Source organism: Canis lupus, chromosome 4 (genome assembly GCF_003254725.2).
Source record: "Canis lupus dingo isolate Sandy chromosome 4, ASM325472v2, whole genome shotgun sequence".
Taxonomy (NCBI): Eukaryota; Metazoa; Chordata; class Mammalia; order Carnivora; family Canidae; genus Canis; species Canis lupus.
Window position 1 is genome coordinate 58,089,157 of NC_064246.1, and position 22,933 is coordinate 58,112,089.

General features: G+C 49.6%; 1 protein-coding gene across 3 annotated transcripts; it reads left to right on the forward strand.

Annotated features, from left to right (window-relative positions):
* Nucleotides 1–252: 252 nt before the first annotated feature.
* SPARC (secreted protein acidic and cysteine rich) lies at nt 253–22,875 on the forward strand. Of its 3 annotated transcripts, none has more exons than XM_025434234.3 (10): nt 253–407; nt 10,435–10,504; nt 11,758–11,820; nt 12,338–12,425; nt 13,681–13,802; nt 15,628–15,748; nt 17,872–18,005; nt 18,702–18,850; nt 21,126–21,274; nt 21,685–22,875. In XM_025434234.3, exons 2-10 carry the CDS (start codon nt 10,448–10,450, stop codon nt 21,711–21,713), a joined length of 912 nt encoding a protein of 303 aa, XP_025290019.1. In that variant the 5' UTR covers nt 253–407; nt 10,435–10,447; the 3' UTR covers nt 21,714–22,875. The 3 variants fall into 3 exon arrangements, with proteins under 3 accessions (XP_025290019.1, XP_025290021.1, XP_048965182.1); XM_025434236.3 differs by lacking the exon at nt 253–407 and adding an exon at nt 3,812–6,126; XM_049109225.1 differs by lacking the exon at nt 253–407 and adding an exon at nt 3,812–4,935.
* The last annotated feature ends 58 nt before the right edge of the window (nt 22,876–22,933 follow it).

Below are 22,933 nucleotides of genomic sequence, written 5' to 3' on the forward strand. Positions count from 1 at the left end.
AGCCTTTGGGTAATCCCTTGCCCCTTCCAAGCCTCAGTTCCCCTTGGAACAAGGGGAAGATTGTTCCAGATGATTCCTGTGGACCCTTCCAGCCCTGGCACTCCATGAGTCTGTGTAGGTAGCAGCCCCAGAGCCCCTGAGGCAGCCAGTGTTGGGGAGCCTAGTCAGGACAGCACACCAGAAGAAGAGGAGGAGAGAAATGGAAGATCTGGCTGGCTTTGGCTGTGGCAGGGAGGGGGAGAAGGAGGAGACAGAGGAGGAGGAGGAGGGACCAAGGGGTGGAGGGGAGACAGACCCAGCCCAGAGCTGCGAGTGGCTTCCTGTTGCCTGGCTCTAAACCCTCCACATTCCTGCAGACCTTCACACTGCCCAGAGCGCACTCCGCCAGCTGCCTGCCTGCCACTGAGGTACGCACGACCCTGCCTGGCCTCTCCCTTCTCTGGTTGCTCCACCCTGACACCCTAGCTCACTCCTGCAGTTTGGGTACAGAAAGAGGAGAAGTGCTGGGAGGTCTGTGGGTCAGGGACAGGGTGTGCTTCTCCTTCAGGGCTCCATCACCACTCCCGCTAAGGGCAGGGGCCACGGACTCACTGCCTGTTGCTTTTCAGGTGGCATAACTTGGTCTCTCTTTTAGGTGTGCGGTACATTATCTCACTGTGTCTTTGAGAGTGGTTTTCTCTTTCTCTGTCTTTCTCTGTGCCTGCCTCTCTGGTGTCAGAGGCTGCCTGCTTAACCTCTGTGCTCCCTTCGCAAATGTGGCAGCCTGTGTTCCTAGGAATCTGATCTGGTCACAGCTGCATGGGGACGTCTGCCCTGCTCCCTCATTCCAGGAGAAGACACTTCCTAGACTTGGTTCTCGGGAGGGGTTCTGTTTTCCAAAAGGAATCTGCATCAACGATACATTGATCTCTGGAGGGCAAATAGTGGTGGTGGTGGTGGTGGTGTCTCTACCTTTACTCAGCACCTCTGAGAAGGCTTCTGTTTCCCTGGAATCCTCCCCCACAGACCCCTCCCCCCCAACACACGCACTCTGAAATAGCACCGTCAGACAGTCACTTCTGGGTTAGGCTTTGTTCCCATCCTGGGCTGCCTGGGTGTAAGCACAGAAACTCACTGGCTGGAGCCCTTAGTCTGTGTAGATCTGAAGACCCCAGGCATCTGATATCATCCAACCAAGGCTCTCCATCCTGTGGGAGGCTGGGTGTGGTGAAAGATGTTCCAAGAAGGGGAGGAGGGGGAACGAAAGATAGAGAGTCCCGGGCAACCTTCTCACACCTCCTTGTTTAGAAAGCCCAAACTCTATATGGAAATGGTATCTTGCCTTTTAGGATATTAAGTCCTCTTTGGACATACTCTTTCCTGTATTTCCTTGGTTAGCTTCATTGGCTGGCTGGTGAGTGGACTTCCTTGGGTCTGAGGGACACCAAGGGAAAAGGGTACACTGAGATGAGGCATGTCTTCAAGAAAGCCCAGTTTGCCCAAGAGAGAACAGAAAGACACACATTTTCCCCCAGAAAGGACAGCATTCTACACAGAACACAGAGAGGATATTTTCACTAGCAATTCCCCGGGGTTAAATTTCTATCTCATCCAAGTGCTGATAGTAGAGGGAGAAGCAAATAAGTAGGTTGGCAGACTTAAGGCGCACATCCTATGTGCTGTCTTAGGTAAGTAAGTCCTTTGGACTTAGTTTCCCTATCTATAAAGTAAGAAGGTTGGACTTGATGGTCTCTGACATCATCTGGAACTTTCAAGGAAAAGTCTCTTAAATTGAAATCCACGGACTGGCCTTTGAATGAGCTTAAAGACATCTGCAAGCCACTTAAAATTGTTTGTATGGTAGTGTGTGTGTGTGTGTGTGTGAGAGAGAGAGAGAGAGAGAACGAGAACAAGAAGTGTTCACAGCCTTTACTCTTAAGATATCCTCAAATGGATGTACTACTTCCCAAATAGCCAGAGGGCATGATGATGTGGGAGATGGAGTGTGGGACTGGAAGCAGATGTATATTTGCGGGAGGATAAACAATTTTGAAAGGGAGTGGTTGGGGGAAGAGAGGGTTAACTCACAGTGCTCAGCTGCCACATCGACAAAGCCTGGAGCAAAGGGAGGGGGGAGGGGGAAGGGATGCCTGGAGAAGAAATCAACTTTTGAAACTTTCTCCAAGTCCCACCCACAGAAAGGCTCTTCTTTGCCATGACTCATTCTGGGAGGAATGTGAGTTGCCACGGTAACCTTTTTTTCAGGGTCTCTGCCTGCTGGCTGGGAGGGGACACTGAAACACTCAGAACATCAGGCTCGGTCTGAATGTCCCCCACTTCACTCAGTCCCCAAATACCAGGACTGCAAACTCTAGGTCCTGCCCTGCTGATCTCCCAGGATCCTAGAGCAGCTGTGGGGCTGTGATAAACCTCCCTGACCCGAGGTTTGAAGACTTGAGTTTTAGTTCCACTGCTGTCAGAAGGTGTCATTTGACCTTGAACTAATTAATTCTCCTCCGTTCTGAGCCCCAGTTTCTTCCTTGGTTAGAGAGCAATAACAACAATCACCTCAAAAGGGATACTGCGCAGAAGAAAGGATGAGACACAGGAAACACTTGGTAAACTGTGGCGCCTCCATGCCCCCCCATGCATTGGGTTTTTAGAACTGATAAACTTATGGCATCCAAAGACTTGGTGAACTCATTTCCAGCTTTTTGGTCCAGCAGCTCCATAATCTCAGGGTTGTGTATAACTTCTCTTTATCAAAAATGCTAACAGGCACGTTTAAGCAAAGTAAATATTGTTTAAATCCATTTTGATTTGGGCACCTTCGTATTTCCCAAGAGTGTTGTACCCTCCAGTGTGAAAAAAGCATTGGCCAAGGCGGTGGTAGAGGCAAGTCATAACTCACAGTGAGTGACATTAGGTAAGACCGTTCCTTCTCTGGGTCTCCGCTTCCTAATTTGTTAAATGGGGAATCTAGATGGTCTCTAGGGGCCCTTCCAGATCTGAAGTCCTGCAAACATAAATCCCAGAGGTTGCTTTCATGAGAAGAAATAGCTGGCCTACGTTTTTAACCCCTATCCCCCTAGTTGAAAAGAGGAGAGGAGGGCTAAGGGATCTTGGGTAACAGTCCTGTTAAAATCTTCATCCATCTGTAGAGACTTGTCAACCAATAGCATGGCTGGGGTCTGTTATTTACAAGAGCAGTTTTCCTTGCTAAAATAAGCTATAAATAGGAAAGGATGGTGGAGAAAAGACAAGAACTCAGGATGTGAGGTAAACCGGAGAATACCTGGCTTTTGAGGTTATTTAGATAGGTAGCCAAGGGTAGAGATAAACAGGGACAGACACAAATGAAGATGTAGACTGCAAACATGGATTTTACCAAAAGACACCCACGGGCACAGCTAAAAATAAATGCCTGCACACATGTGCAAACACAGAAGGTCATACTCTCACATGCCTCCCCCTGAATGATATGTTGAGTCACAGACAAGTTCCAGGTATACATCTTGGTGCACATACAAACCCTGGCCCTGAGCTACACGGGCCAAAACGGACCGATGCTTCACCTAGAGGTCCTCAAGGCCATAGATAATTTATATATACAACATGTCAGGGTTGTAGATGCTACTGCCATCTGTAGCCACATGCAGATGTGCAGAGCCAGACAGAACTACAGGTTATGACAAGTAGGTAGACACGTTAACACATACGATACCAAATCACTGGTATTCTCTATCTTCACAGATAATGAGGATCAGAGGATCAGAGAAGGAAGATAATTACTGAAGGTCACATGGCCAACTGATGTCTGAGCCTAACTTTTCTTTTTCTTTTTTCTTTTTTTTCGGGTTGGTTTTCATCTGCTCAGTTTGGTTTCACACCTGTGCACCTCCCTCCATAGGCAACAAGCCCTGTGGATGATGAGTGACAGGGGTACTTTCTCCCTCTTTGCTGGCCAGTGTGGCCTATCCCAGCCTGCAGGGCTTTGCCATTTGGGCAGCATGATGCATCCAGTAGGTGGCTGCTCATTTGCTTCATGCTGGCTCTTTGCCTGATCCATCTTTAAAGGAGGAAAGAGAGAGTTGGAGCTGAGCTTTCAGCCTAACCTGGGAATTAATGAAGCTACTTTCCTCTACAGCACGGAGCCTGGATCTTGACCCCAACCCTGAACTCAGGGAGGCTGGGCTGAGCAGAGCCAGAGCCAGCAAGTAGTAACTTGGCAAAATTATTTAGAAAAGCCACCTCCTCTTATCTAGGTCAGAGCTGTCTGAGACAGGAAATTAGCTCTACCCTCACTCTCAGACATACAGCTTGGTGTCTACTGAAAAAATATGGATGGTGATACCAACTCTGTCCAGAATGGGGTTCTTTCAGACACTCGATATTAACCTATCTCATCTGGGTATCCCTCTGGGTCATCTTATCTTAGTCATGACATTAGAATCCCAGACTGATCAGAGGAAAAAAGAAACAATGCAAAACAAGGTGAACATCTGGATGGTTCTAAACATCTGGAAGTTTAGCATCGGTACCAGCCTGCCGTGTGACCCTCGAGAGAGTTGTTTTCCCTCTTTGAGCCTCAATTCCTCTATCTCTAAAACCAGGAGCATGGCAAAGAGGTTTCACATGGCTTGACGACACTAATCCATTGGTACTGGCAGCCAGAGAATGCTCAGGATTCAGATGCCACTCTGCACTTTAGGGGAAAAGGTCATGTGATCGATTAGTAATGTCTGCCACAGGCACTAGAGGAGCAGGTGGAGACATACTCACCATGTATTTGCTATCTTTGGTATGTGACAGCTTGGATTCTGATGTTCTTTCTCACCTCCATTTGTGGTCACCCGGATGCAGCAGTGGCCCCTAGAGGGAGCCAAGGAGGAAAGCCTGAAGCCCCACCCTGGGCCTCTCCTAACCACCACGCAACAGTGAAACGTGGCATCTTAGGTGCGTTTATGGAATCTCTGTTAGGCTGATTCTAGTCCCAAACTCCAGGGCTGCTTTGGAGTTGCCCCAGAACCTCTTCACTCCTAGGCTTGAGCACCCATAACACCCTAAAAATTTCCCTTAGCTTCTTCCCTTCCAGCAAGAAATATTAAAATTAGAAGCAGAGTCAAGGGACAGGTTGGGAGGGGTGATGCTCTGAAAGGCTTCTATCTGAGCCCACTTAGAACATCAGGGCTGAAAGAATCCTTAAGGACAACCTTGCCCCAGGGTTTTCCAACTGTACCCACGGGAGAACCCAGAGATGCTCCAAGGGGTGTCTGAGCGTGGAGGACTTTCAGCCCCATCTCAACTCCACTTGCACCCGCTTTTGTTTTTTTAATTCCAAACTGATTTGTTGACCAGATCATAATATATCCATGTTTCAACAAATGCAAAAGCCTTTAGCTGCTTCAAATATTGGACTTCGCAGAAGACCTCATTGAAAGAGAGGGCTTACATAATTTTGAACACCACTGATCTGAAACAATCTCCTCATTGTGCAGATGAGCAGGGCCAGGTGTGGTCCAGGGAGTAGAGGAGCCCTCTGTAAGTTTGCGCAGTGAGCCGGAGCAGCATTGCCAAGACTGCATCCTAGGACTCACGACTTCCATGTCACGAGACCACCTCCGAGAGGCTGTGCTTGCTCCCTGGCATTGAGTCTAGTGAGGTCCGACCGACTCTGGCGGCGCCTCTCTGGCCTGGCTCGGACCGCCTTCCAAGTCCCAGCTCCCTGGCGGGCTTGGCTCACAGAGGGGGTCCCTTTATTAGCCTCCAGACTTGTTTTTCTCTCTTGGGGCTTGTTTACCAGGAACGTGTGTTTTTTGGAACCCTTGTTTCCAAGCCAAACAGTGGGCGAGAGATGCTTGGTTTGCGTCAGCAGCCCAACTAAGAGGCCAGCCGGGGGCCCAGGCTTCTTCACTGTGTTCTCTGGAAGCTGGGCTGGTGTCCCCTTGACCAAGAGGAGCAGTGTCTCCTTTGTTCCACTTCGGCACCATTTCTCCTTGGGAGAAACACAAAGAGCCGGGGTTCTTGCCCTGGATTTTTTTTGAGGGGGATGGAGATTCTGGGATCCTTGGATTTTTAAGATGCTCTTCCAAGCAACATTGCTTACTCCTCGTATTCTCTCATATGAATCGTCCTGAGCCTTTCAAGGTAGGTGTATTATTTCTGTTTTACAGATGGAGAAATGAGTTGAGGCCCCGAGAGGGAAAGTCACTTTCTGAATGTCACACAGCTGCTAAGTGGCCGAGTGGGGATTTGAACCCATGAGTTCTATCTCCAGAGCCGATGTGCTTACCTTTATGGTACGCTGCATAACCCGTGGTTACCTGTATAACCACCCTGATGTGGTAGCCAGAATCCACATGTGGCTACTCAAATTTAATAATTGAAATGAAGTAGAATGAAAAATTCAGTTCATTTACACTAGCAATATTTCAAGTGTTTGGCAACCACATGTGGCCAATAGCTACCATGTTGGACAATGCAGATATAGAAAAATTTCATCATCTCCAAAGGGTTCTATTGGGCTGCACTGCTCCATAAACCTCTTTCTACTCAAATCGAACTCAGATTCTGTGCTCCACGTTCTTAAGAGCCTACAATTCCAAGACTGCAATCTAAAATTCCATGATTCTCAGATGTCCCCCGGTTCTGACATTCAGGGATTTTTCAGTGTCCAGGGAGAGCCTGGATGAGGCCCTTTATATCTTGAGGGAGATGAACTGGGGGGCTGGCTGTACTTTTCCATCCCCAGAGTCTTTCTAAAGAGAGAAGTGACCTCAGCTTCGGGTCCCGCTGGCAGCTGAAGACGGGTTTTCAGCCGTCTCCAGAGCAAATAAAGGCAAAAGGAAGGGACTTGATGTACGGAACAGGGGGAGGAGGCAGCTGTGGGGTGGGGGTGAGCAGTGTCCGCATTTGATGACCACCAAGCCAAGGGAAACACACCTCCTGTTCCTCCCCTGGCCCAGTCTACTTTCCCTGTACCTCGGGCCAGTTCACAGCCCAGCCGGGCTCCATTCAGGTGAGCACCTGGGTGGGACCAGCTGCCAAGAGAAACTGTGTGAGGTGAAGAGCTGGCCAGTGGTGGAGCGGGGCTGCTTGGGCCCTCGTTCAGCCCTGCCACTCACTCCCTGGGGCTCTTGGAAGATTCCTTCCCCTCTCTGGGCCTCAGTCTTCTCACCTGTACTATGGGACAGCAAGATATGCCTTAAGCCTCCAGTGGGATGCTCCGAGACACTTTGGAAAGGACAGATATAGACATCATCACAAAGGAGGGAGTTTTCATTTAAAACTAGTCATTTCTACAAAGCTGTTTATATTTTCACTGGGAATACCAGATCTAGGTTTGATTGACAACGTATGTGTTCTAAATGTTGGGGTTTGACTCTGTCTGACCTCCCCGGGGTTACTGTGGCACCCCATTAGCTGTGTAAGATGGGTGCCAGACCTGTTTCAGAGAGGCTCAGGGAGGGATCTTGTGTGTGTGTAGGAAGTATGGCTGTGTGGGAAGAACGGTCCAGCTGTTCTCCTTCCCTCTCGTCCTATTATCTGGAGGGAAAGGGTTCTGGGATTGGTGATAAAGCATCTGGAGAGAAAGGGTTCTGGGATTGGTGATAAAGAACCCCAAACTTGGAAAAAAAACTCTTTCTCCAAGATTTAGGGTCATTTTCTTAACACTGTCACTTCCTGCCTTTCTCCTCTACTACCACAGTGGACTGAACGTAGTCCCTATTAGGCTTAGCCCAACTCCATGAGAAGGGACGTTGTCAAGGCAGTTTGACTTGCAAGAGGCCTGAATGTTGCATGATTTCCCACTCTCACCACAGGCTCATCAGGAAAGTGGGACTAGGAGCCTACCCATGCCTTGTCCACCAGTGCGTCATAGATTCCATACAAGTGAGGCCTTTAGACACTAAATACACTATAAGATTTAGAATTATTTTTTGGTTCTGGCTGCAAAGCCAGCAGCAGGAAGGGTGAGTGTGTCACTGGCAAAGAAGCATAGGAAGGGGGTGAGGCAGGAAGGACAGACAAAAAAGTTGACCAACAAACCTTTCCCTGGTCAGAGAGGGGAGCACAGCTGCTTTCTCTGCTCAGATGAAGGACACAGACTCTGAGGATGTTGGTCTTCTTGGCTCTTCAACCAGAAGCTTATTACATGTCCAGTCCTAGCTAGGGTATCTCTCCAATGACATGACTTCTGTCGCTGGAGCCCAAACAACATCTTTTTGTGTTTCTAGCTACTGGTCTCACTTTGACCCTTTGACTTCAAACAGGCTCAGACAAGTCATCCATTGATGCTTTCTCTCCTGTTCCATTCATAAAATCGTATGCAGGGGTTGTCTTGCTTGTATCTTCCAAATGGGAAAGCAAGCAGGGAGATTTTTCCACCTTAGGCCTGGGGGAAACAAGCATACAACTGTGTGGGGCAGGAACATTCTAACAACTGCCTGGAAAGACTGGACGCCTCTGAGAGTTGAGCCAGGGTGAAGCAATGCCAGGCCTCCTGGAGGATCCCATTAAATTTCTGTTAGTTTTATTTCATACACACATCATGAAATAGGAGATGAGGTTTTGTGTCTATTTTAATACAATAAAGGGCCATTATGAAGTCTGCTCCTCCTCGCCTGTTTCTACTGTTCAAATGCTATAACCCAAGTGAAGAAGGGTTATACCGCAGGTGACAACACATGCCAAGACCATTGTGTACCTGCAGCATTTTGAGGGCATTTCAAGAATCCAGCCTATGACCTCTAAGCTTACCTAGTCCTACCCTTACAACCGATGGAAGGGGGAACAGAGTCTGGAGAGGACAAGCAATTTAACCAATACACCAGTATACTTTTGAGGCAGATCAAGGACCCCTGGCATTTAATTCAAACCGAGTATTTTTTTTCCATGATGCCAGGCTACCTCCAAGGTACTCTGTCAGTTGAAAAGTCTTGGAAAGAGCTAGGGTTAATGAGCCCAATACAGAAGTCTGTGGGGGCAAAAGAGGGAAGACATGGCCACTGCTCATGTCTCCTAAAATCTACTGGGGGGCGGAGGGAGCACTCCTGTTTCATGTAGGCATAGGAGGAACAGAGTAGACCAAAGTTAGAGGGAGGTAAATTTAAATCCATCTAAAGAAGAGCTTTCTAAAGCCATTTGGAAATGAAGTCCATCTAGTGAGAACAAGAAATAAATTGACCTTCTTACAGTTCCTCTATGAGGGATGGCATTTTGGCAGTGAACCATCAGAGAAGATTCTGCTCCCAAATCCCTGGGCATCCTGAGATTTTTGGAGTGAAGAGGTTAGCATTTAGAGAGTGACGTCTTAGCAGTTACCAGGGCAGGAACATGTTTCAGATCTTAGCTAACATTCTTCAGCTGTGAAGAGGAAAGAGGAGACAACATGAACACATGCAAATATGTGGTTAGTTTCCCTAGGGGACAGAGAAGTGCTGTGCCTTCTGGGTAGAGTGGAGAAAAATGTGGCTACCCTCAAGCTCCCACTGGTCACACTCTAAGACTATTGTTTTCTGTTTTAGAAGGTAGATCTCATTGTCTCAAATTGGCAGGGGGTTTCTGCCTATTAATTTCCCACCCTTTCAAAAGGAGTAGGAAGGAGGAGGAAAAAGAAGAGGAGGAAGGTTATGGGAATAGGAAAAAAAAAAAAAAAAAGAATCCTGGAACATCAAGGATTTAAGGGTCCTTGAAGATGGTCTGGCTCAGTATCTCCCAAACTTGACTAGTTAGCCAACCACCTTTGTGGAAATACTCTTTAAAAACTTCAGTAAATGTGGGCAGCCCGGGTGGCTCGGCAGTTTAGTGCCGCCTTCATCCCAGGGTGTGATCCTGGAGACCCGGAATCAAGTCCCATGTCGGGCTCCCTGCATGGAGCCTGCTTCTCCCTCTGCCTTGTGTCTCTGCCTCTCTCTCTCTCTCTCTCTCTGTGTGTGTGTCTCTCATGGATAAATAAATAAAATCTTTAAAAAACAAAAAAAAAACTTCAGTAAATGTACAGACAAAAGAGACTTTATATCTTTACCATAAATGGAGAAATCTTTGTCTTTTGTCATAAATGGGAGGAAACAATAAAAATAAACACAAAGAAGACAAAACAACTTTGTTGAATTCCAGCTGGATATAGTTTCCTGCGGAGGCTCTGAGCCAGAACCTGCTCTCTGTTACAAAGGAGATAGATGAAAAAAAAAAAAAAAAACAAAAAAAACAAAGGAGATAGATGAGTGCTAGAAAGGTATGAGACATCTTAGCACCACACTGAGAGTTTCTCTTCATATTGTTGGGATTGGAAGAGAATTGAGTGGAAGCAGATTTCTCTTCCATCTTTTACTATAACTTAATACACACCTCTAAAATTACCCTGCGTCTCATAGGAATTCAGTGTCAGAAGGAGCTCCCCTATCAAGAAGCCCTCCTCCACTCACTCAGCTCTCAATCTCTGTCTCCCCACAGGGTTCCCAGCACCATGAGGGCCTGGATCTTCTTTCTCCTTTGCCTGGCCGGGAGGGCCTTGGCAGCCCCTGTAAGTACCCAAAGAGCATATTTGCTTGGTCTTCCTCACACCACCAGCTCAGTGGCACCAAATCTGCTAGCTCTGGATGCTTGGGGGTGCTCAGGGACTTCCCTGTCTATCTCATTATTTGCCTTATTTTTTAAAAAGATTTTTTTTCTTACACTAATAAGCACAGGAGAAAAATTGAGATGAGGACTGTTGGATGGAGAATCCAGGGAAGAGATATTTCCATGTAAGGAGAAGGTGAACTTATAGCAGCCACAGAGAGGGTTGGCTAGTTTCCAGATCACTTGATGGCAAGCAACAGGCTCCAATCTGGCCAAATTGGGGGTGAGGAGATACAGTTGTAAATCATAAAATCAAAGATGTTAGGGAAGACTGGAAAAGGGCAGGTTCAGGATCTGAGAGGTAAGAACAAGTAGATGGTCTTGGAGATGCTGCTATCTGAATGGATCTGCTCCAGTAGTATCTTGAGAAAACGTGCCAAGAAGATTTAAAAACAATTCAAGGAGAGCCAGTCTAGTTGAGCTTGAGTCCTGGCCCTGCTTCTTGGCCAGGAGAGTGTGGAGCACCCTGACAGACACTCCCGCCAAGACCTGCTTGCAGGGGGCTAGTAGTAGTCATCCAAAGCTGAACTGGAAGCCAATAGCGGAAGACAGAGGAAGAAGCATGCGGCCGGCCGACAGCTTCTCTCAACCCCTGATTCCCTCATCCTCTCTCCACTAGGAGGTGTGAGTGATGGTGGGCTCTGGCAGGTCCATTTTGCCAGAAGATTTGGCAGGGTTAGCATTACTTTCAGAAGAAGGCCTAGCCAGCCAGGCTCCTCTTGCTGCTTCCCACTCCCAAGTTGACATGGCAAGAAGGAATCACCAAATCATCATAATAATATCACACTCCTGGGGAAGCTAATGACATCTGTTAAAACGCATGATGTTCATGCCTCGTGGGTCTCCGTTGTCCCACTCTAAGATGAAAGGAGTTGGTCTGCATCAGTGGTTTTCAGATTCATAGGGGTTCAAAGCAATGGAAATGCTTTCCCAAGCTAAATCTTCGATAGATGGCCCAGATATAAAATATATAAAGGTGGGTGCTCCAGAGTTCCAATGAGCCCTGTGTTTGGCTTCTCGTTCACCCTCATCACCCCACCCAGGGCAGTCCCTGACGCATAACCTTGGGGATCTCCAGTGAGCTGCTCTCCTAGCTCCTCTGGCTGGAGACACATCGTTCTGACCTCTCTGAACCCCATTTTTTCTTCTCAACAGCAACAGGAAGCCCTGCCTGATGAGACAGAGGTGGTAGAGGAAACCGTGGCTGAGGTGGCAGAGGTAGGTGGGTGGGGACCCCAGACCTCTACATTCATTCCCTGGAATGGGCGTTTGGCCCTTCCCATGTGCATACACAGCACAGATGTGAATCCTGTGTATCCCCCAATCCTGACGCATTCCTGAATGCTTCCCAAACCTTCCATGGCACACTAGAGTTGGAAGCTATGATTTTGAAATTTTTTATTTTTAAGCTATGGAACAATTTTTCTTAGGTGAACACCCACTGTCTCCCCATACATTAAACATAAAGGGGGCTTTGCGATGTGGCTGGCGGGGGTGGCGGGCTTGGTACCCCTCCTGTTCCAACACCTCTGCCAGCCTCTGAGGCATCTCGGTGGGTCTGTAAGAGCCCATCCAAATTCTGGACCCTGACATCATGTGCTTCCTGTGCCCTGGGCCTGCACACCTTTCCAGCTTGTCTCTCCTTTCGTGGGACCCGAAGCTTCAAGGAAATCCCCTCCAGCATTTACCTCTGAGGGTAGGAGCCATTTAACTCACCCTTCTCCCTCTACCCCAGGGACCTGTGGGAGCCAACCCCGTGCAGGTGGAAGTAGGAGAATTTGATGAAGGTGCTGAGGAAACTGAAGAGGAGGTGGTGGCTGAAAGTAGGTCCCTTTCTTGTGTCTTGTCATGACCAGTCTTTGTCTTCTGATGCTTGAGCCCAGGGCATGGGGACAGCCTACATGATGTTCTTTCCCAAGGAAATTCAGGGTGGGCTGTGGAGGAGAAACTGTTGACTCAAAGGTTAGGAATATTCTCTGGAATCTAGGAATGATCTATGTATAGCCAGTCTGTCAATTCTGTGAGTGTCAGGAAGGGATGTTCCCAAGCTGGAAATGGCCTTCCCCCCTCACAGCTATTTGCCCTGATTCCAAAGTTGGGTTTCACGACATAGCTCATATAATACTACCCTTGGAGTAGGTGCCAGAAAGAGAGAAATGTCCTTCATCTCCAGCCCACCATGCTGGCATCTCCTTCCCACAGAGTACAGAGGCATCATACCCAAGGGGTTAAAGCAAGGACCTGGGAGGCAACCAACCTAGGTTTGCCTCTAAACTTGTTGACTCATGCTGAGAGTGCCTTCCGACAGCCTGCTTAGCTCCTCTGAGCCCAGCTTCCTCATCTCTAATGCAGGAATGATGAAGACCCTCACCATACAGCTGCTGGAGGATTACAAGATGAGGCACCAGAGCACTTGGCTCAGTGCCTGGGAGGGCAAGCATCCAATAAAGAATGACTAAAATACCCCAAATCATGTATCAGGAGGAAACGGCTAGATTGAGCTGTCATCCTGAAGGCACAGAGTTTTTGTTGGAGTAGAGGGGCATCTACTGAGTCTGTTCCTCCCCTCCTCCAGGCCCACCCTCATCCGGTGTTTACCAGACACAGCTGGGCTCTATTGTTCAGTGTGGGCCTCAGGGCTCTTCTCCCTCTTCCTTTATGGCCACTCAAGTCTGTTTTGCTTGGCACCCTGACAACAGCCGATTTTCCAAGTCATTCTTGAAAGGTTATTTTATAATACCCAAATGCCTCACTATCACTGAGGAACAGAGAGCTGAGAACACAGTGGTTATTTCAATCCTCAAGGGAGTTACATGGTATCCAGTGCTCCTAGGTCCCAGATTAAGCCTGCAACTCCCCAAAAAGTACCTGACCCTGACCTCACACTGAATCTCTAATCCCCAGACGGAGCCAATTTCTCCCTTAAATGCCGATTGCTGGGCTCAGCAGAAGAGAAAGGACTCAGGATTGTCCAAAGCCCAGAGTGGGGGCCATGGGCGACAGTTTTACCCAAGGATCAGTCTGGTTGGGCTGGGGTGGACCCGGTGGTGCTAACTACATGTCCTTGTACTCCACCAGACCCCTGCCAGAACCACCACTGCAAACATGGCAAAGTGTGTGAGCTGGATGAGAACAATACTCCCATGTGTGTGTGCCAGGACCCTACCAGCTGCCCTGGTCCCATTGGCGACTTTGAGAAGGTAAGGGTAGGGGGTTGGGGGATCAAGCCCTTGCAAACATGGAGTGGCTGCCCAGAACACTAGTGGCTTGGTGGCTCTATGGGGCAGCTCTAGTCTCAAAAGTTCCTTTGCCATGTAGTCACAAAGTGGAAGTAAGGCTCTGAAGCCTCTGCCTGTCACTGGGTCTCTCCAGCAACCAGCAAGAATTTATGTGGCACCAACAGGTTCCCAGCTCCTCACCAGATCTAGAAAGGAATATATCAAGAGCATCAGACACTGAGATAGGGGCTTTCTCTGCTTGGGAGTAGCCTAGCAAAGCATCAGGCCCAAAAATATGGGTTCTGGGGTCAGACTGAAGGTTGACTTCAAACCTCATTGCCACCCTTTTAACTTAGCTGTTAGATCTTAACTAAGTGCAGAACTTTCCCAAGTCTCAGCTTTCTCATCTCTAAAGTGGGTGTAGAAATAGGCTTTATTTCATAGGGCTATTGTGTGGATTTGTAGGAAGTACTTAGTACCCAACATATGCTATATAAAAAAATCTTTCAAACCCATCCATTCTGCCTCCAATCGGACTCATTTATCCAACCATCCATTCATCCATCCATATGATTATTTGTTGAGTGCCCACTCAAGACAACCAATGTGCTAGTGATGGCCTAGCTCAGGATAGCAAATCTGGTATCAACGTTATTCCCATAACCTCCTATCTGGGTTCTCCATCTTTAGTCTCTCCCCAGTACAACTTCTCCTATGGGCCCCAACGTTTAGCATCCTTGCCAACTCTTCCCTCCTCTTCACCCCTTTTCCTCCCATCCCACTGGTCTCCAGTGCCCATCAACTCTCCCTCTGCAGTGATATATAAGCAATTTTGAGTAAGCACATACAGGAGGTTTGACACAAGGCTCCCAGCCTCCTGACAGAGATAGTGCCACTGTCCTTGTTCTGCCCTCAGCACCTCTGCTCAGCCACCCCCATGTACAGAGATTCATTAGGAGGACTCGCATGCCTCAATGTACAGTTGTACTCACAGTGAAGACTTACTGCAGTGGCATGTTAAAGACACATAGCTAAAAAATACTGGAACAAGACATAGGGAGAGTCTGGAGGAACCCACGTACAGGCTTGCTTCCTTTCTCCACCTGCATGAGGGGTCTTACAAAATGCACTCTTTCCTCAGCTACAAAGATACTGGCACATGGGAGCAATGTTTCTGCTCAAGGAAATCCATTAGTGACTTAGCACTCAAAGTTTTCATTGAGGACTGGTCACGTAGGCATCCCTCTGCCTAGCACATACCCAAATTCCAGACTCCCAGAAGGAAAGCAGACGTTCAGCATAAACCGAATTGTTTGTACAAGCAGTCTAGGCACAGTGAGGCGTCCTTATCTTCTATGGAAAGTTTTATGGCAGCACAGGGACTTGTTTACCAGCCAAGTTCTTGGATGCCAGCCAAGGGCCAACATCGCAAGCGGGTCTTTCTAAGCATAGCAATCCCAGGCTCTCTGTGGTAACTTTCTCCTGTACCCTCTGCCTTTTTTGCCATCTGCATCTTTAACTCATCCTTTCCAGATCTGCCAGATTTGTTTTCCCATGTCTCAGCCTGATTCTGTTGTAGCTCTGCTCGGAGACCACCTGTGGCTCTCAGCAGGGGCTGAACATCGGCCCGGGAGCCCAAAGAGCGGGTTCTTATTGCAGCCCCACCACTAAGTCACTGCTTGGCCTTGGGCTCATTGCATTCCTCGCCTGGCCCTTTGTGTCTCCACCTCTGAAATGGGCAAAGATGGTGGTGCCAGCGAAGGGCTTTGGAAGTGAAGACGAGGTGCTCTGTGCTTTTTGCCGACAGGTATGCAGCAACGACAACAAGACCTTTGACTCTTCCTGCCACTTCTTTGCCACCAAGTGCACCCTGGAAGGCACCAAGAAAGGCCACAAACTCCACCTGGACTACATTGGGCCTTGCAAATGTGAGTCTGTCCTGGTGGCTCTTCCAGGCTCCCATCTCGCAGAAGAGCCCTGATCTGGTGCTGACACAGGCTCTGCCGCCCCATGCTAGGTGACATTGGGCAAGTCTCTTCCACTCTCTGAGCCTCAGGATTGCCATTTATAAAAGGAGAGGATTGTCTACGAGTAGCTTCCTCTGGGCTCTGCATTTAGGACGCCTCCCAGGAAGGACTGAGCAATTGTGGAAGCACAAGGTCAGGGTGGATTTTTGGAGCCTCTTGCTGGCATCCAACACACCGCATTCTTCTTCTCTAATGATGAGGATGCTCTTCTATAGGGCTAACCCAAATCTTTACTGCTTCAATATTGTAAGGCAAAAATGATGTTCTCTCTGGGCCTATAACAGATTTTTGTTTCATTTACAATTTTTAAAAAAATTTAAGTAATCTCTTGCATTACACAACCTCAAACTCACAACTCTGAGATCAAAAGTCACATGCTCTTCTAACTGAGCCAGCCAGGCACCCTGGGCCTATAAAGTGTTTTGAAAATATTTGAATTTGAATGCTTTAAAATATGGGGCATGCCTGTCAGTTCCCTTTAGGCCCTGTTACTCGGTGTTGCCATATCCTCGGCATTTTCACTCCATCACATTCCTAACTGCCCACTTGAAAAAGATGAACCATCCTCTTCTAGAAACCTGGGAGTTAGGTATTTGGGGGAAAGAATTGCAGGATATGGTCTAGCTTTTTTTTTTTTTTTTTTTTTAAGATTTTATTTATTCATTTGACAGAGAGAGAGGGGGAGAGAAAGAGAGAAAAAGAGAGAGAGAGAGAGAGAAAGAGCACAAGTAAGGGGAGCAGGAGATAGAGTGAGAGGGAGAAGCAAGCTCCCTGCTAAATAGGGAGCCCAATGCAGGGCTCAATCCCAGGGTCCTGGGATCGTGACCTGAGCCAAAGGCAGATTCTTAACCAACTGAGCTACCCAGGTCCCCTTTGTCCAGCTTTTTGTTAGTGATTCCAGGTGCAGATTTCACTGGCCTAGGTGTCTCCCGGGTACATCTGGTCCTCCTCCAAGATAACACCCATGTTGTGTTGTGTGCCTGGTATATTCTGGTATTACATGCCATGGGGGAGGGCCACTCACCTGCCTCAGGTATACAGAGTGCACAAAGGTGGAGAAGAAAACCAGGTTCTCCTGTGGTCAGCCCCACTTTCCCAGTTCTGGGACCCAGGGCATGAAATGAGAAGGCACAGGAAGGAGGCAGGGGGAGGGGAAGGAGGACTGGGGAAGGAGTGTTGATGGGAATCTTTGGGCAGTGAGACTGAGGAGTGTGCCAAGGGGCCTTTCACCAAGTGGCTTTTACTGTCCTCTGGGGCATATTGTTCACTTGCTCCAACTCCTAGTGTGTCCACTACAGATGTTCCCGTCTACTCCTCAGCTGGTGGTGGAGAAGGTAGTGCTTCTAACCACAGAGGGAACTTGCCCTAGACTTAGGATGAGGGAAAGATAGGCCTCTAAGCCCCAGGACAACCATATGCCCTGGATGGTGGATAAGGTTCTGATCATGTGGCCTTGAGCAAGCTCCTTCTCCCCATGCTAACCAATAAGACCAATAAGAGGGTGGACTTGGTCTGACATTCTGGTATTCTAAGTTCCAAAGATCAGGATAGAATCATTATCATGAAGAATGTTCTGGTGGGTAAGCATTACTGACCTCCCCACCCCAGCTAACCTGGGCTTATGGATAGACGTTATTCCTCAGCCTCTCAGCTTCAAACCTCTCCCAATGGTTGGAATCACCAGTGTGGGACCTGGGCCTCTGTCTTTCAGACCCCATCATGCAGAAAGGTGCAAGAGTCACTGGAGTGACCCGTTTACCTTAGCAGATCAGATTAGGCCAAGGGAACAGCAGGCATGTCTTTGTGTCTCCATTTGCAGAGCATTCTTCCCTCCACACGGTCTCCTTTGCTCACTAGGGTGAAGACACTGGCCCAGAAAGGCCGAATCGCCCACTGAGCCAAGGTTGCTGATGGAGCTAGCTATAGGAGGGGCCCGGGGTGGGAAGCTTGGCCTAGCTGGCACGTCGGCCCCCAGGCATGCAGGGTCAGGGGCTGTGCTGGCAACTCCTGTGTTTTGAACCTAGACATCCCCCCCTGCCTGGACTCCGAGCTGACTGAATTCCCTCTGCGCATGCGGGACTGGCTCAAGAACGTTCTGGTCACTCTGTATGAAAGGGATGAGGACAACAACCTTCTGACCGAGAAGCAGAAGCTGCGAGTAAGTGCCCCCTTTCTGGCCTGTCCCAGGCCTCTGCCCAGCTCTGAGCCAGATGGCTCCTGGCCCCACGCTTGCTGAGATCCACAAGGTCCCAATCCTAAAACTAGGCCCCCAGGTGGGAGCCTCAACCCCTGCTCTGACGAGTGCCCTCATTCTGGGTGCTGGGACACAGACGTCTCACGGCCTCTGGAGGCCCACTGTATGCGTTCACTTCTTAAGGACCCTGAGAAGTCTTGTAATCAAGAGACCTGCTCAGTTCATTGGTTTAGCCCAGTGTTAAACACAAAGGGACACAGACAGCCCTAAGCTTTTCTCCTTCGGAGTCTGTGGATCTTATGCTTTATTGGATCTATGGAGCACTTGGAGTACTGATAAAGTACAGATTCCTGAACCCTACCTCATGCCTATAGAATCAGGGTCTCTGTGAAACCAGGTCCAGGAAGCTGCATTTTAACACACTCCCCAGATGAGTTTGATGGGGCAGCTCTATGGAGATAGACTCCTTTGAGATCAGCCCAGGCCTCCGCTTTTGTGGATGAGATACTGGCACCCATCTCTGCCTCTTTTTTCCCTCATTTTGAACCTTGGCCTTAGCTGGCCTCTTCTGGCTCTGGCCTGCTGTCAGGAGTGGAGAGGCCCTGACTGGCCTGGACTGTCTCCGCTGGACCCTTTGTCACGCAGCGTCTGCTCTCACAGGTGAAGAAGATCCACGAGAACGAGAAGCGCCTGGAGGCTGGAGACCACCCCGTGGAGCTGCTGGCCCGGGACTTTGAGAAGAACTACAACATGTACATCTTCCCTGTGCACTGGCAGTTTGGCCAGCTGGACCAGCACCCCATTGACGGGTAAGGCCTCCGGCCCTTGGATCCCTTGGCGCTGGTATAGACAGTGTCACAGGTCAGGGCTGGCAGGTGCACTGGGTCTGGTCAGAAACCCTCTCGGCCGTCTCTGCTGCTCCCAGCCCTGCAGCCCACAGTTTGTTTGCGCAGGGGCCGAGGCAAGGAGGAGCAGGCATAGGAGAAAACACGCAGGACCGAGGGGAAGAAAGCCAAATACGTTTTCATGCCAGAAGAAGTGGAAGTCCGAGGGAACTGAAAATCCCTCCTTACCCCTGTGCATGCTGGCCTTGCGTCTCCGTTAGTTGAGGGAGACTGAGCTAGGGAGGCGCTCAGACTCCCTGGGCCAGCGCGGCGGAGGTGGGGCAGCCTGCGTGCTCACAGTCCCTCAGCAGGACCTGAGACCCGGCCCCGATAGGGCAACATCCACGGAGCCAATCCCATCCACGTTGCAAGCCTTGGTTTAATTGTTCTTGCTTCTTGTCCAAATGTGAAGAGCCGTGCAAGTCCACCACAGAGCAGTCAGGCAGCTGTCAGCAAACACTTACTGAGCGTCTGTTATGTGCTCAGCACTATTCCAGGCAGGAGCTTTAACAGTAATCAGAACCGACATGGTCCCTGACCCCGGGAAGCTCACGCTGTGGGTGATGATGGGCTTCTGACGATCGAAGAAACAAGTAAAAAGGCTCCCAGAAGGTGCAGGTGGAGGCCTGCTGCACGTGAGGCCGAGTAGTGATTGTCAGACCCTCGGCACAGCTTTCTGGTCTCCTTTTGCCGGGTGTTCTTGGGGGGGCAGAGAAGGATGGGGCATGCTGTTGACATGCCTGGGGGAGCACACTCTGTACAGGGGTGCTCCTTACTGGAGGCTTACCCCTGGTTCTCCATGCAGGCTGTGTGCTTGGAGTCCGCCCACCTTGTCGGCCATCCCCTGCGGCCGGGGTCTCCTGAGCTCTGGGAAACTCCCTGCTGCTTCTCTCCCAGGCTCTTTCCATGGCTGGGATCCAACTGAGTCACTCACGGTGGAGGGGGAGGGAAAAGTCAGGAGGACATCTGGAACTCAGGCTGAGCATCTGGATTCCACCACCATGAAAGGACCAGGAGAAGAGACTTCCAGCTGGGGCGATGGGGGCGGTGCATCTGGGAAAGTGCTCCAGCCTGGGCCAGGGGATCCAGCCGTCCCCTCTTCTCATCCCAGAGCTGCGTGGTGACCTTGCCCGAGCCCCTGCTTCCCTTAGGGCCTTGATTTTCCGACCGATAGACTATGTAAGAGGAGGGAGTGTTCCTTCCCATTCGAACACATTGTGTGATTCCTTCTGAGTTAGGAGGGGCGAGAGGGTCTGGGGGTTAGAGAGAAAATTGGAATCACAGTGTGGCCCCTTGGGGAAGAATATTTTGAGGACAACTAGTTGAGGGCTCTGGGAAATAAGGAGAAAATTCATACATGGGCTCTGGAGTCCAGGCTGGCCGGAGGAGTAGGAATGGAGGACGGTGGGAGAGAAACGAGAAGGCCTCCTTCTCACACATTATGATATACAAAAAACTAAAGCTCCATGAAGGTTACGGTTCTTTAGACCCTCCTGCCAATCCCAGTCCCTTCCCACTTCTCCCCAGAAGGCAGCACTGTTACCATTTTGATATATCTCTTTTTAGACTTTATTTTTAAAAGGGAGGGGAGGGGGCGCAGTGTGGAGGGGCAGAGGGAGAGAGAATCTTAAGCAGGTTCCATGCCCAGGCACAGAGCCCGACGTGGGGCTCTATCTCACGACCCTGAGATCACGACCTGAGCTGAAATCAAGAGTCGGAGAGCTTACCCGGCTGAGCCACTCAAGCACACTTAGACTCTTTCCTATGCATTTGTAGCTACACAAATGTGTGTCCACCAGAAACACACATTGTGGTTTCATACCAGATTCTGGCCTACCAATAGCAGAATATTTTCATTTTAAGTTTCTTTGCCCCAGTTCTCAGCCAATTAGGAAATAGTTAAATGCACCGAGAGGCCTTTGTTACGAATCCATGGGATCTCAGAACGGGAAGGGCTCTTAGACATTATGGTCAACTCTCCCCGCTTCGATGGAGGAGAAACAGGCTCAGAGGGGGACAGTGCCTGCTCTAAGCCCCACCGCAGGTCCGGGGTACGGCGAGGGGTAGCCCAGGATCCCGGCTTCCTGTTCTGCTTGCACACCCCTTCCTTCTGCTCTGTGGGGCAGGCTCGCTCTCCCCTGGCTCTCGTGGAATGGGGGGGCTTTCCCATGCCTCAGGCCCTCTAACCTCTTGCCCGCAGGTACCTGTCCCACACGGAGCTGGCCCCACTACGTGCACCCCTCATCCCCATGGAGCACTGCACCACCCGCTTCTTTGAGACCTGTGACCTGGACAATGACAAGTACATCGCCCTGGACGAGTGGGCGGGCTGCTTCGGCATCAAGGAGCGTGAGTGTCTGAGCAAAGGGGCCACTGTCCTGTGCCCTCTCTGTGCCTCGTTAACTCCTTTTTCTGCTCTTCCCGTCCGGGTGGGCCTTGCTTTCTCGGGCGCCTTCTGGTCCATCCCCTTTCTCTTTCTCTTCCTCAAGGGCAGCACTCGGTCTGTGCCTCGCACTATTTTGGTAGCTGGCAGGCACCTAGAGAGGGGATAGGAAGTGTCACTTGGCAGCGGGTGTGAGTGACAGGAACAGGCCGGGGTCAGGGAGACCACAGTTCTCAGTCTTCAACCTCCTGGGTGACCTTGGGCTGGTCCCCCGACTGCTGGCCTGGGGTGGGGGGGACCCACCGACTGCTGGGGAAGCCGTCTTCCCCTGTTCAGGGCCTCACTTCTAATTCTGTTTTCTCATCTTGCTTTGCAGAGGATATTGACAAGGATCTGGTGATCTAAATCCACGCCTCCTTCCGCAGTCCCGGATCCTCCCTCTTTGATCTTTCCCTTCCTGTTTCCCCCAATGTTTAAAATGTTTGGATGGTCTGTTGTTCTGCCTGGGGACAAGGTGCTAATATAGATTTAAGCGAATACATTAACGGTGCTAAAAATGAAAATTGTAACCCAAGTCATGACATTCTTAGTCATCACACGGCTGTCGACGCCTCTTGCTCACCCACTAACGGTCCCCTTCTCTTGCCATTTGCTGCGCTGCCTCGTGTCCTAGTGGCGTAGGGGTGGGAACTTTGATCTGCTCGCGTCTGCCTTCGACACATTGCATCTTCAGATTTTCTCTCTGTTTCTCAGTTTGAGACTAATGCTCACCAAGTTAGTCTTTGTGTTCGTTTTATTTCAGGGTATTGGCTGCTGGGGGTTCGCCCTCATGTGGCCTGAAGGTGGGCGAAGGGAAGTAGCAGGCACGTGATGCTGGCAAGGATGTTTCTGGGGCTGGGGAACTAGTGGGAGAAAGTCCTGCAGAGCCCAGCAGCCAGAGCCGCAGATGACAAGGCGGTCACTCACAGCCAGGACCTGAGTCTGTGTTAGGAAAACATATTAATTCTCATATAAACCCAGTTCCTCACCATTTTCCTCTCATCTTTCAGTGCCATTTCTCTTCATGTTAGGCTGTTTGTACAAACTTTTGGGAGCCGGGGTGGTACATCAGTTCTCTGGAATCCGCCAGGCCGCTGGGGGGTGGATCACCACACCCTGTAGGGCTTCTCCCCTCCTAGCTGTCTTTGGGAAACGCAGGACTGGGAGGCTGTTTTGACCAGAGAGGCCAAGGTCAAGAGCAAGGTGTAGAAAAATTGTAAAATAGAAAAAGTGGTGTTGGTGAATTGGTTTTGTTTTGTTTTGTTTTGTTTTCACATTTGGATAGCTGTCACAAGAGGTCTTTCCCTCAGTTTCCAGCATGTTCTTCCTTTTCTCCCTTTCTCACGTTTTTCCTCCTATTAATCAAGAGAAACTTCAAAGTCCATGGGATGGTCGGATCTCACAGGCTGAGAACTCGTTCACCTCCAAGCATTTCATGAAAAAGCTGCTTCTTATTAATCGTGCAAACTCTTGCCACGATGTGGGGAGTTTGACAAATCTTTCAAAATAAAAAGTAATGACTTAGAAACTGCCTTCCTGAGTGATTTTGCATGTGTCTCAGTCTTAGACATCTCTAATTAGCCTGA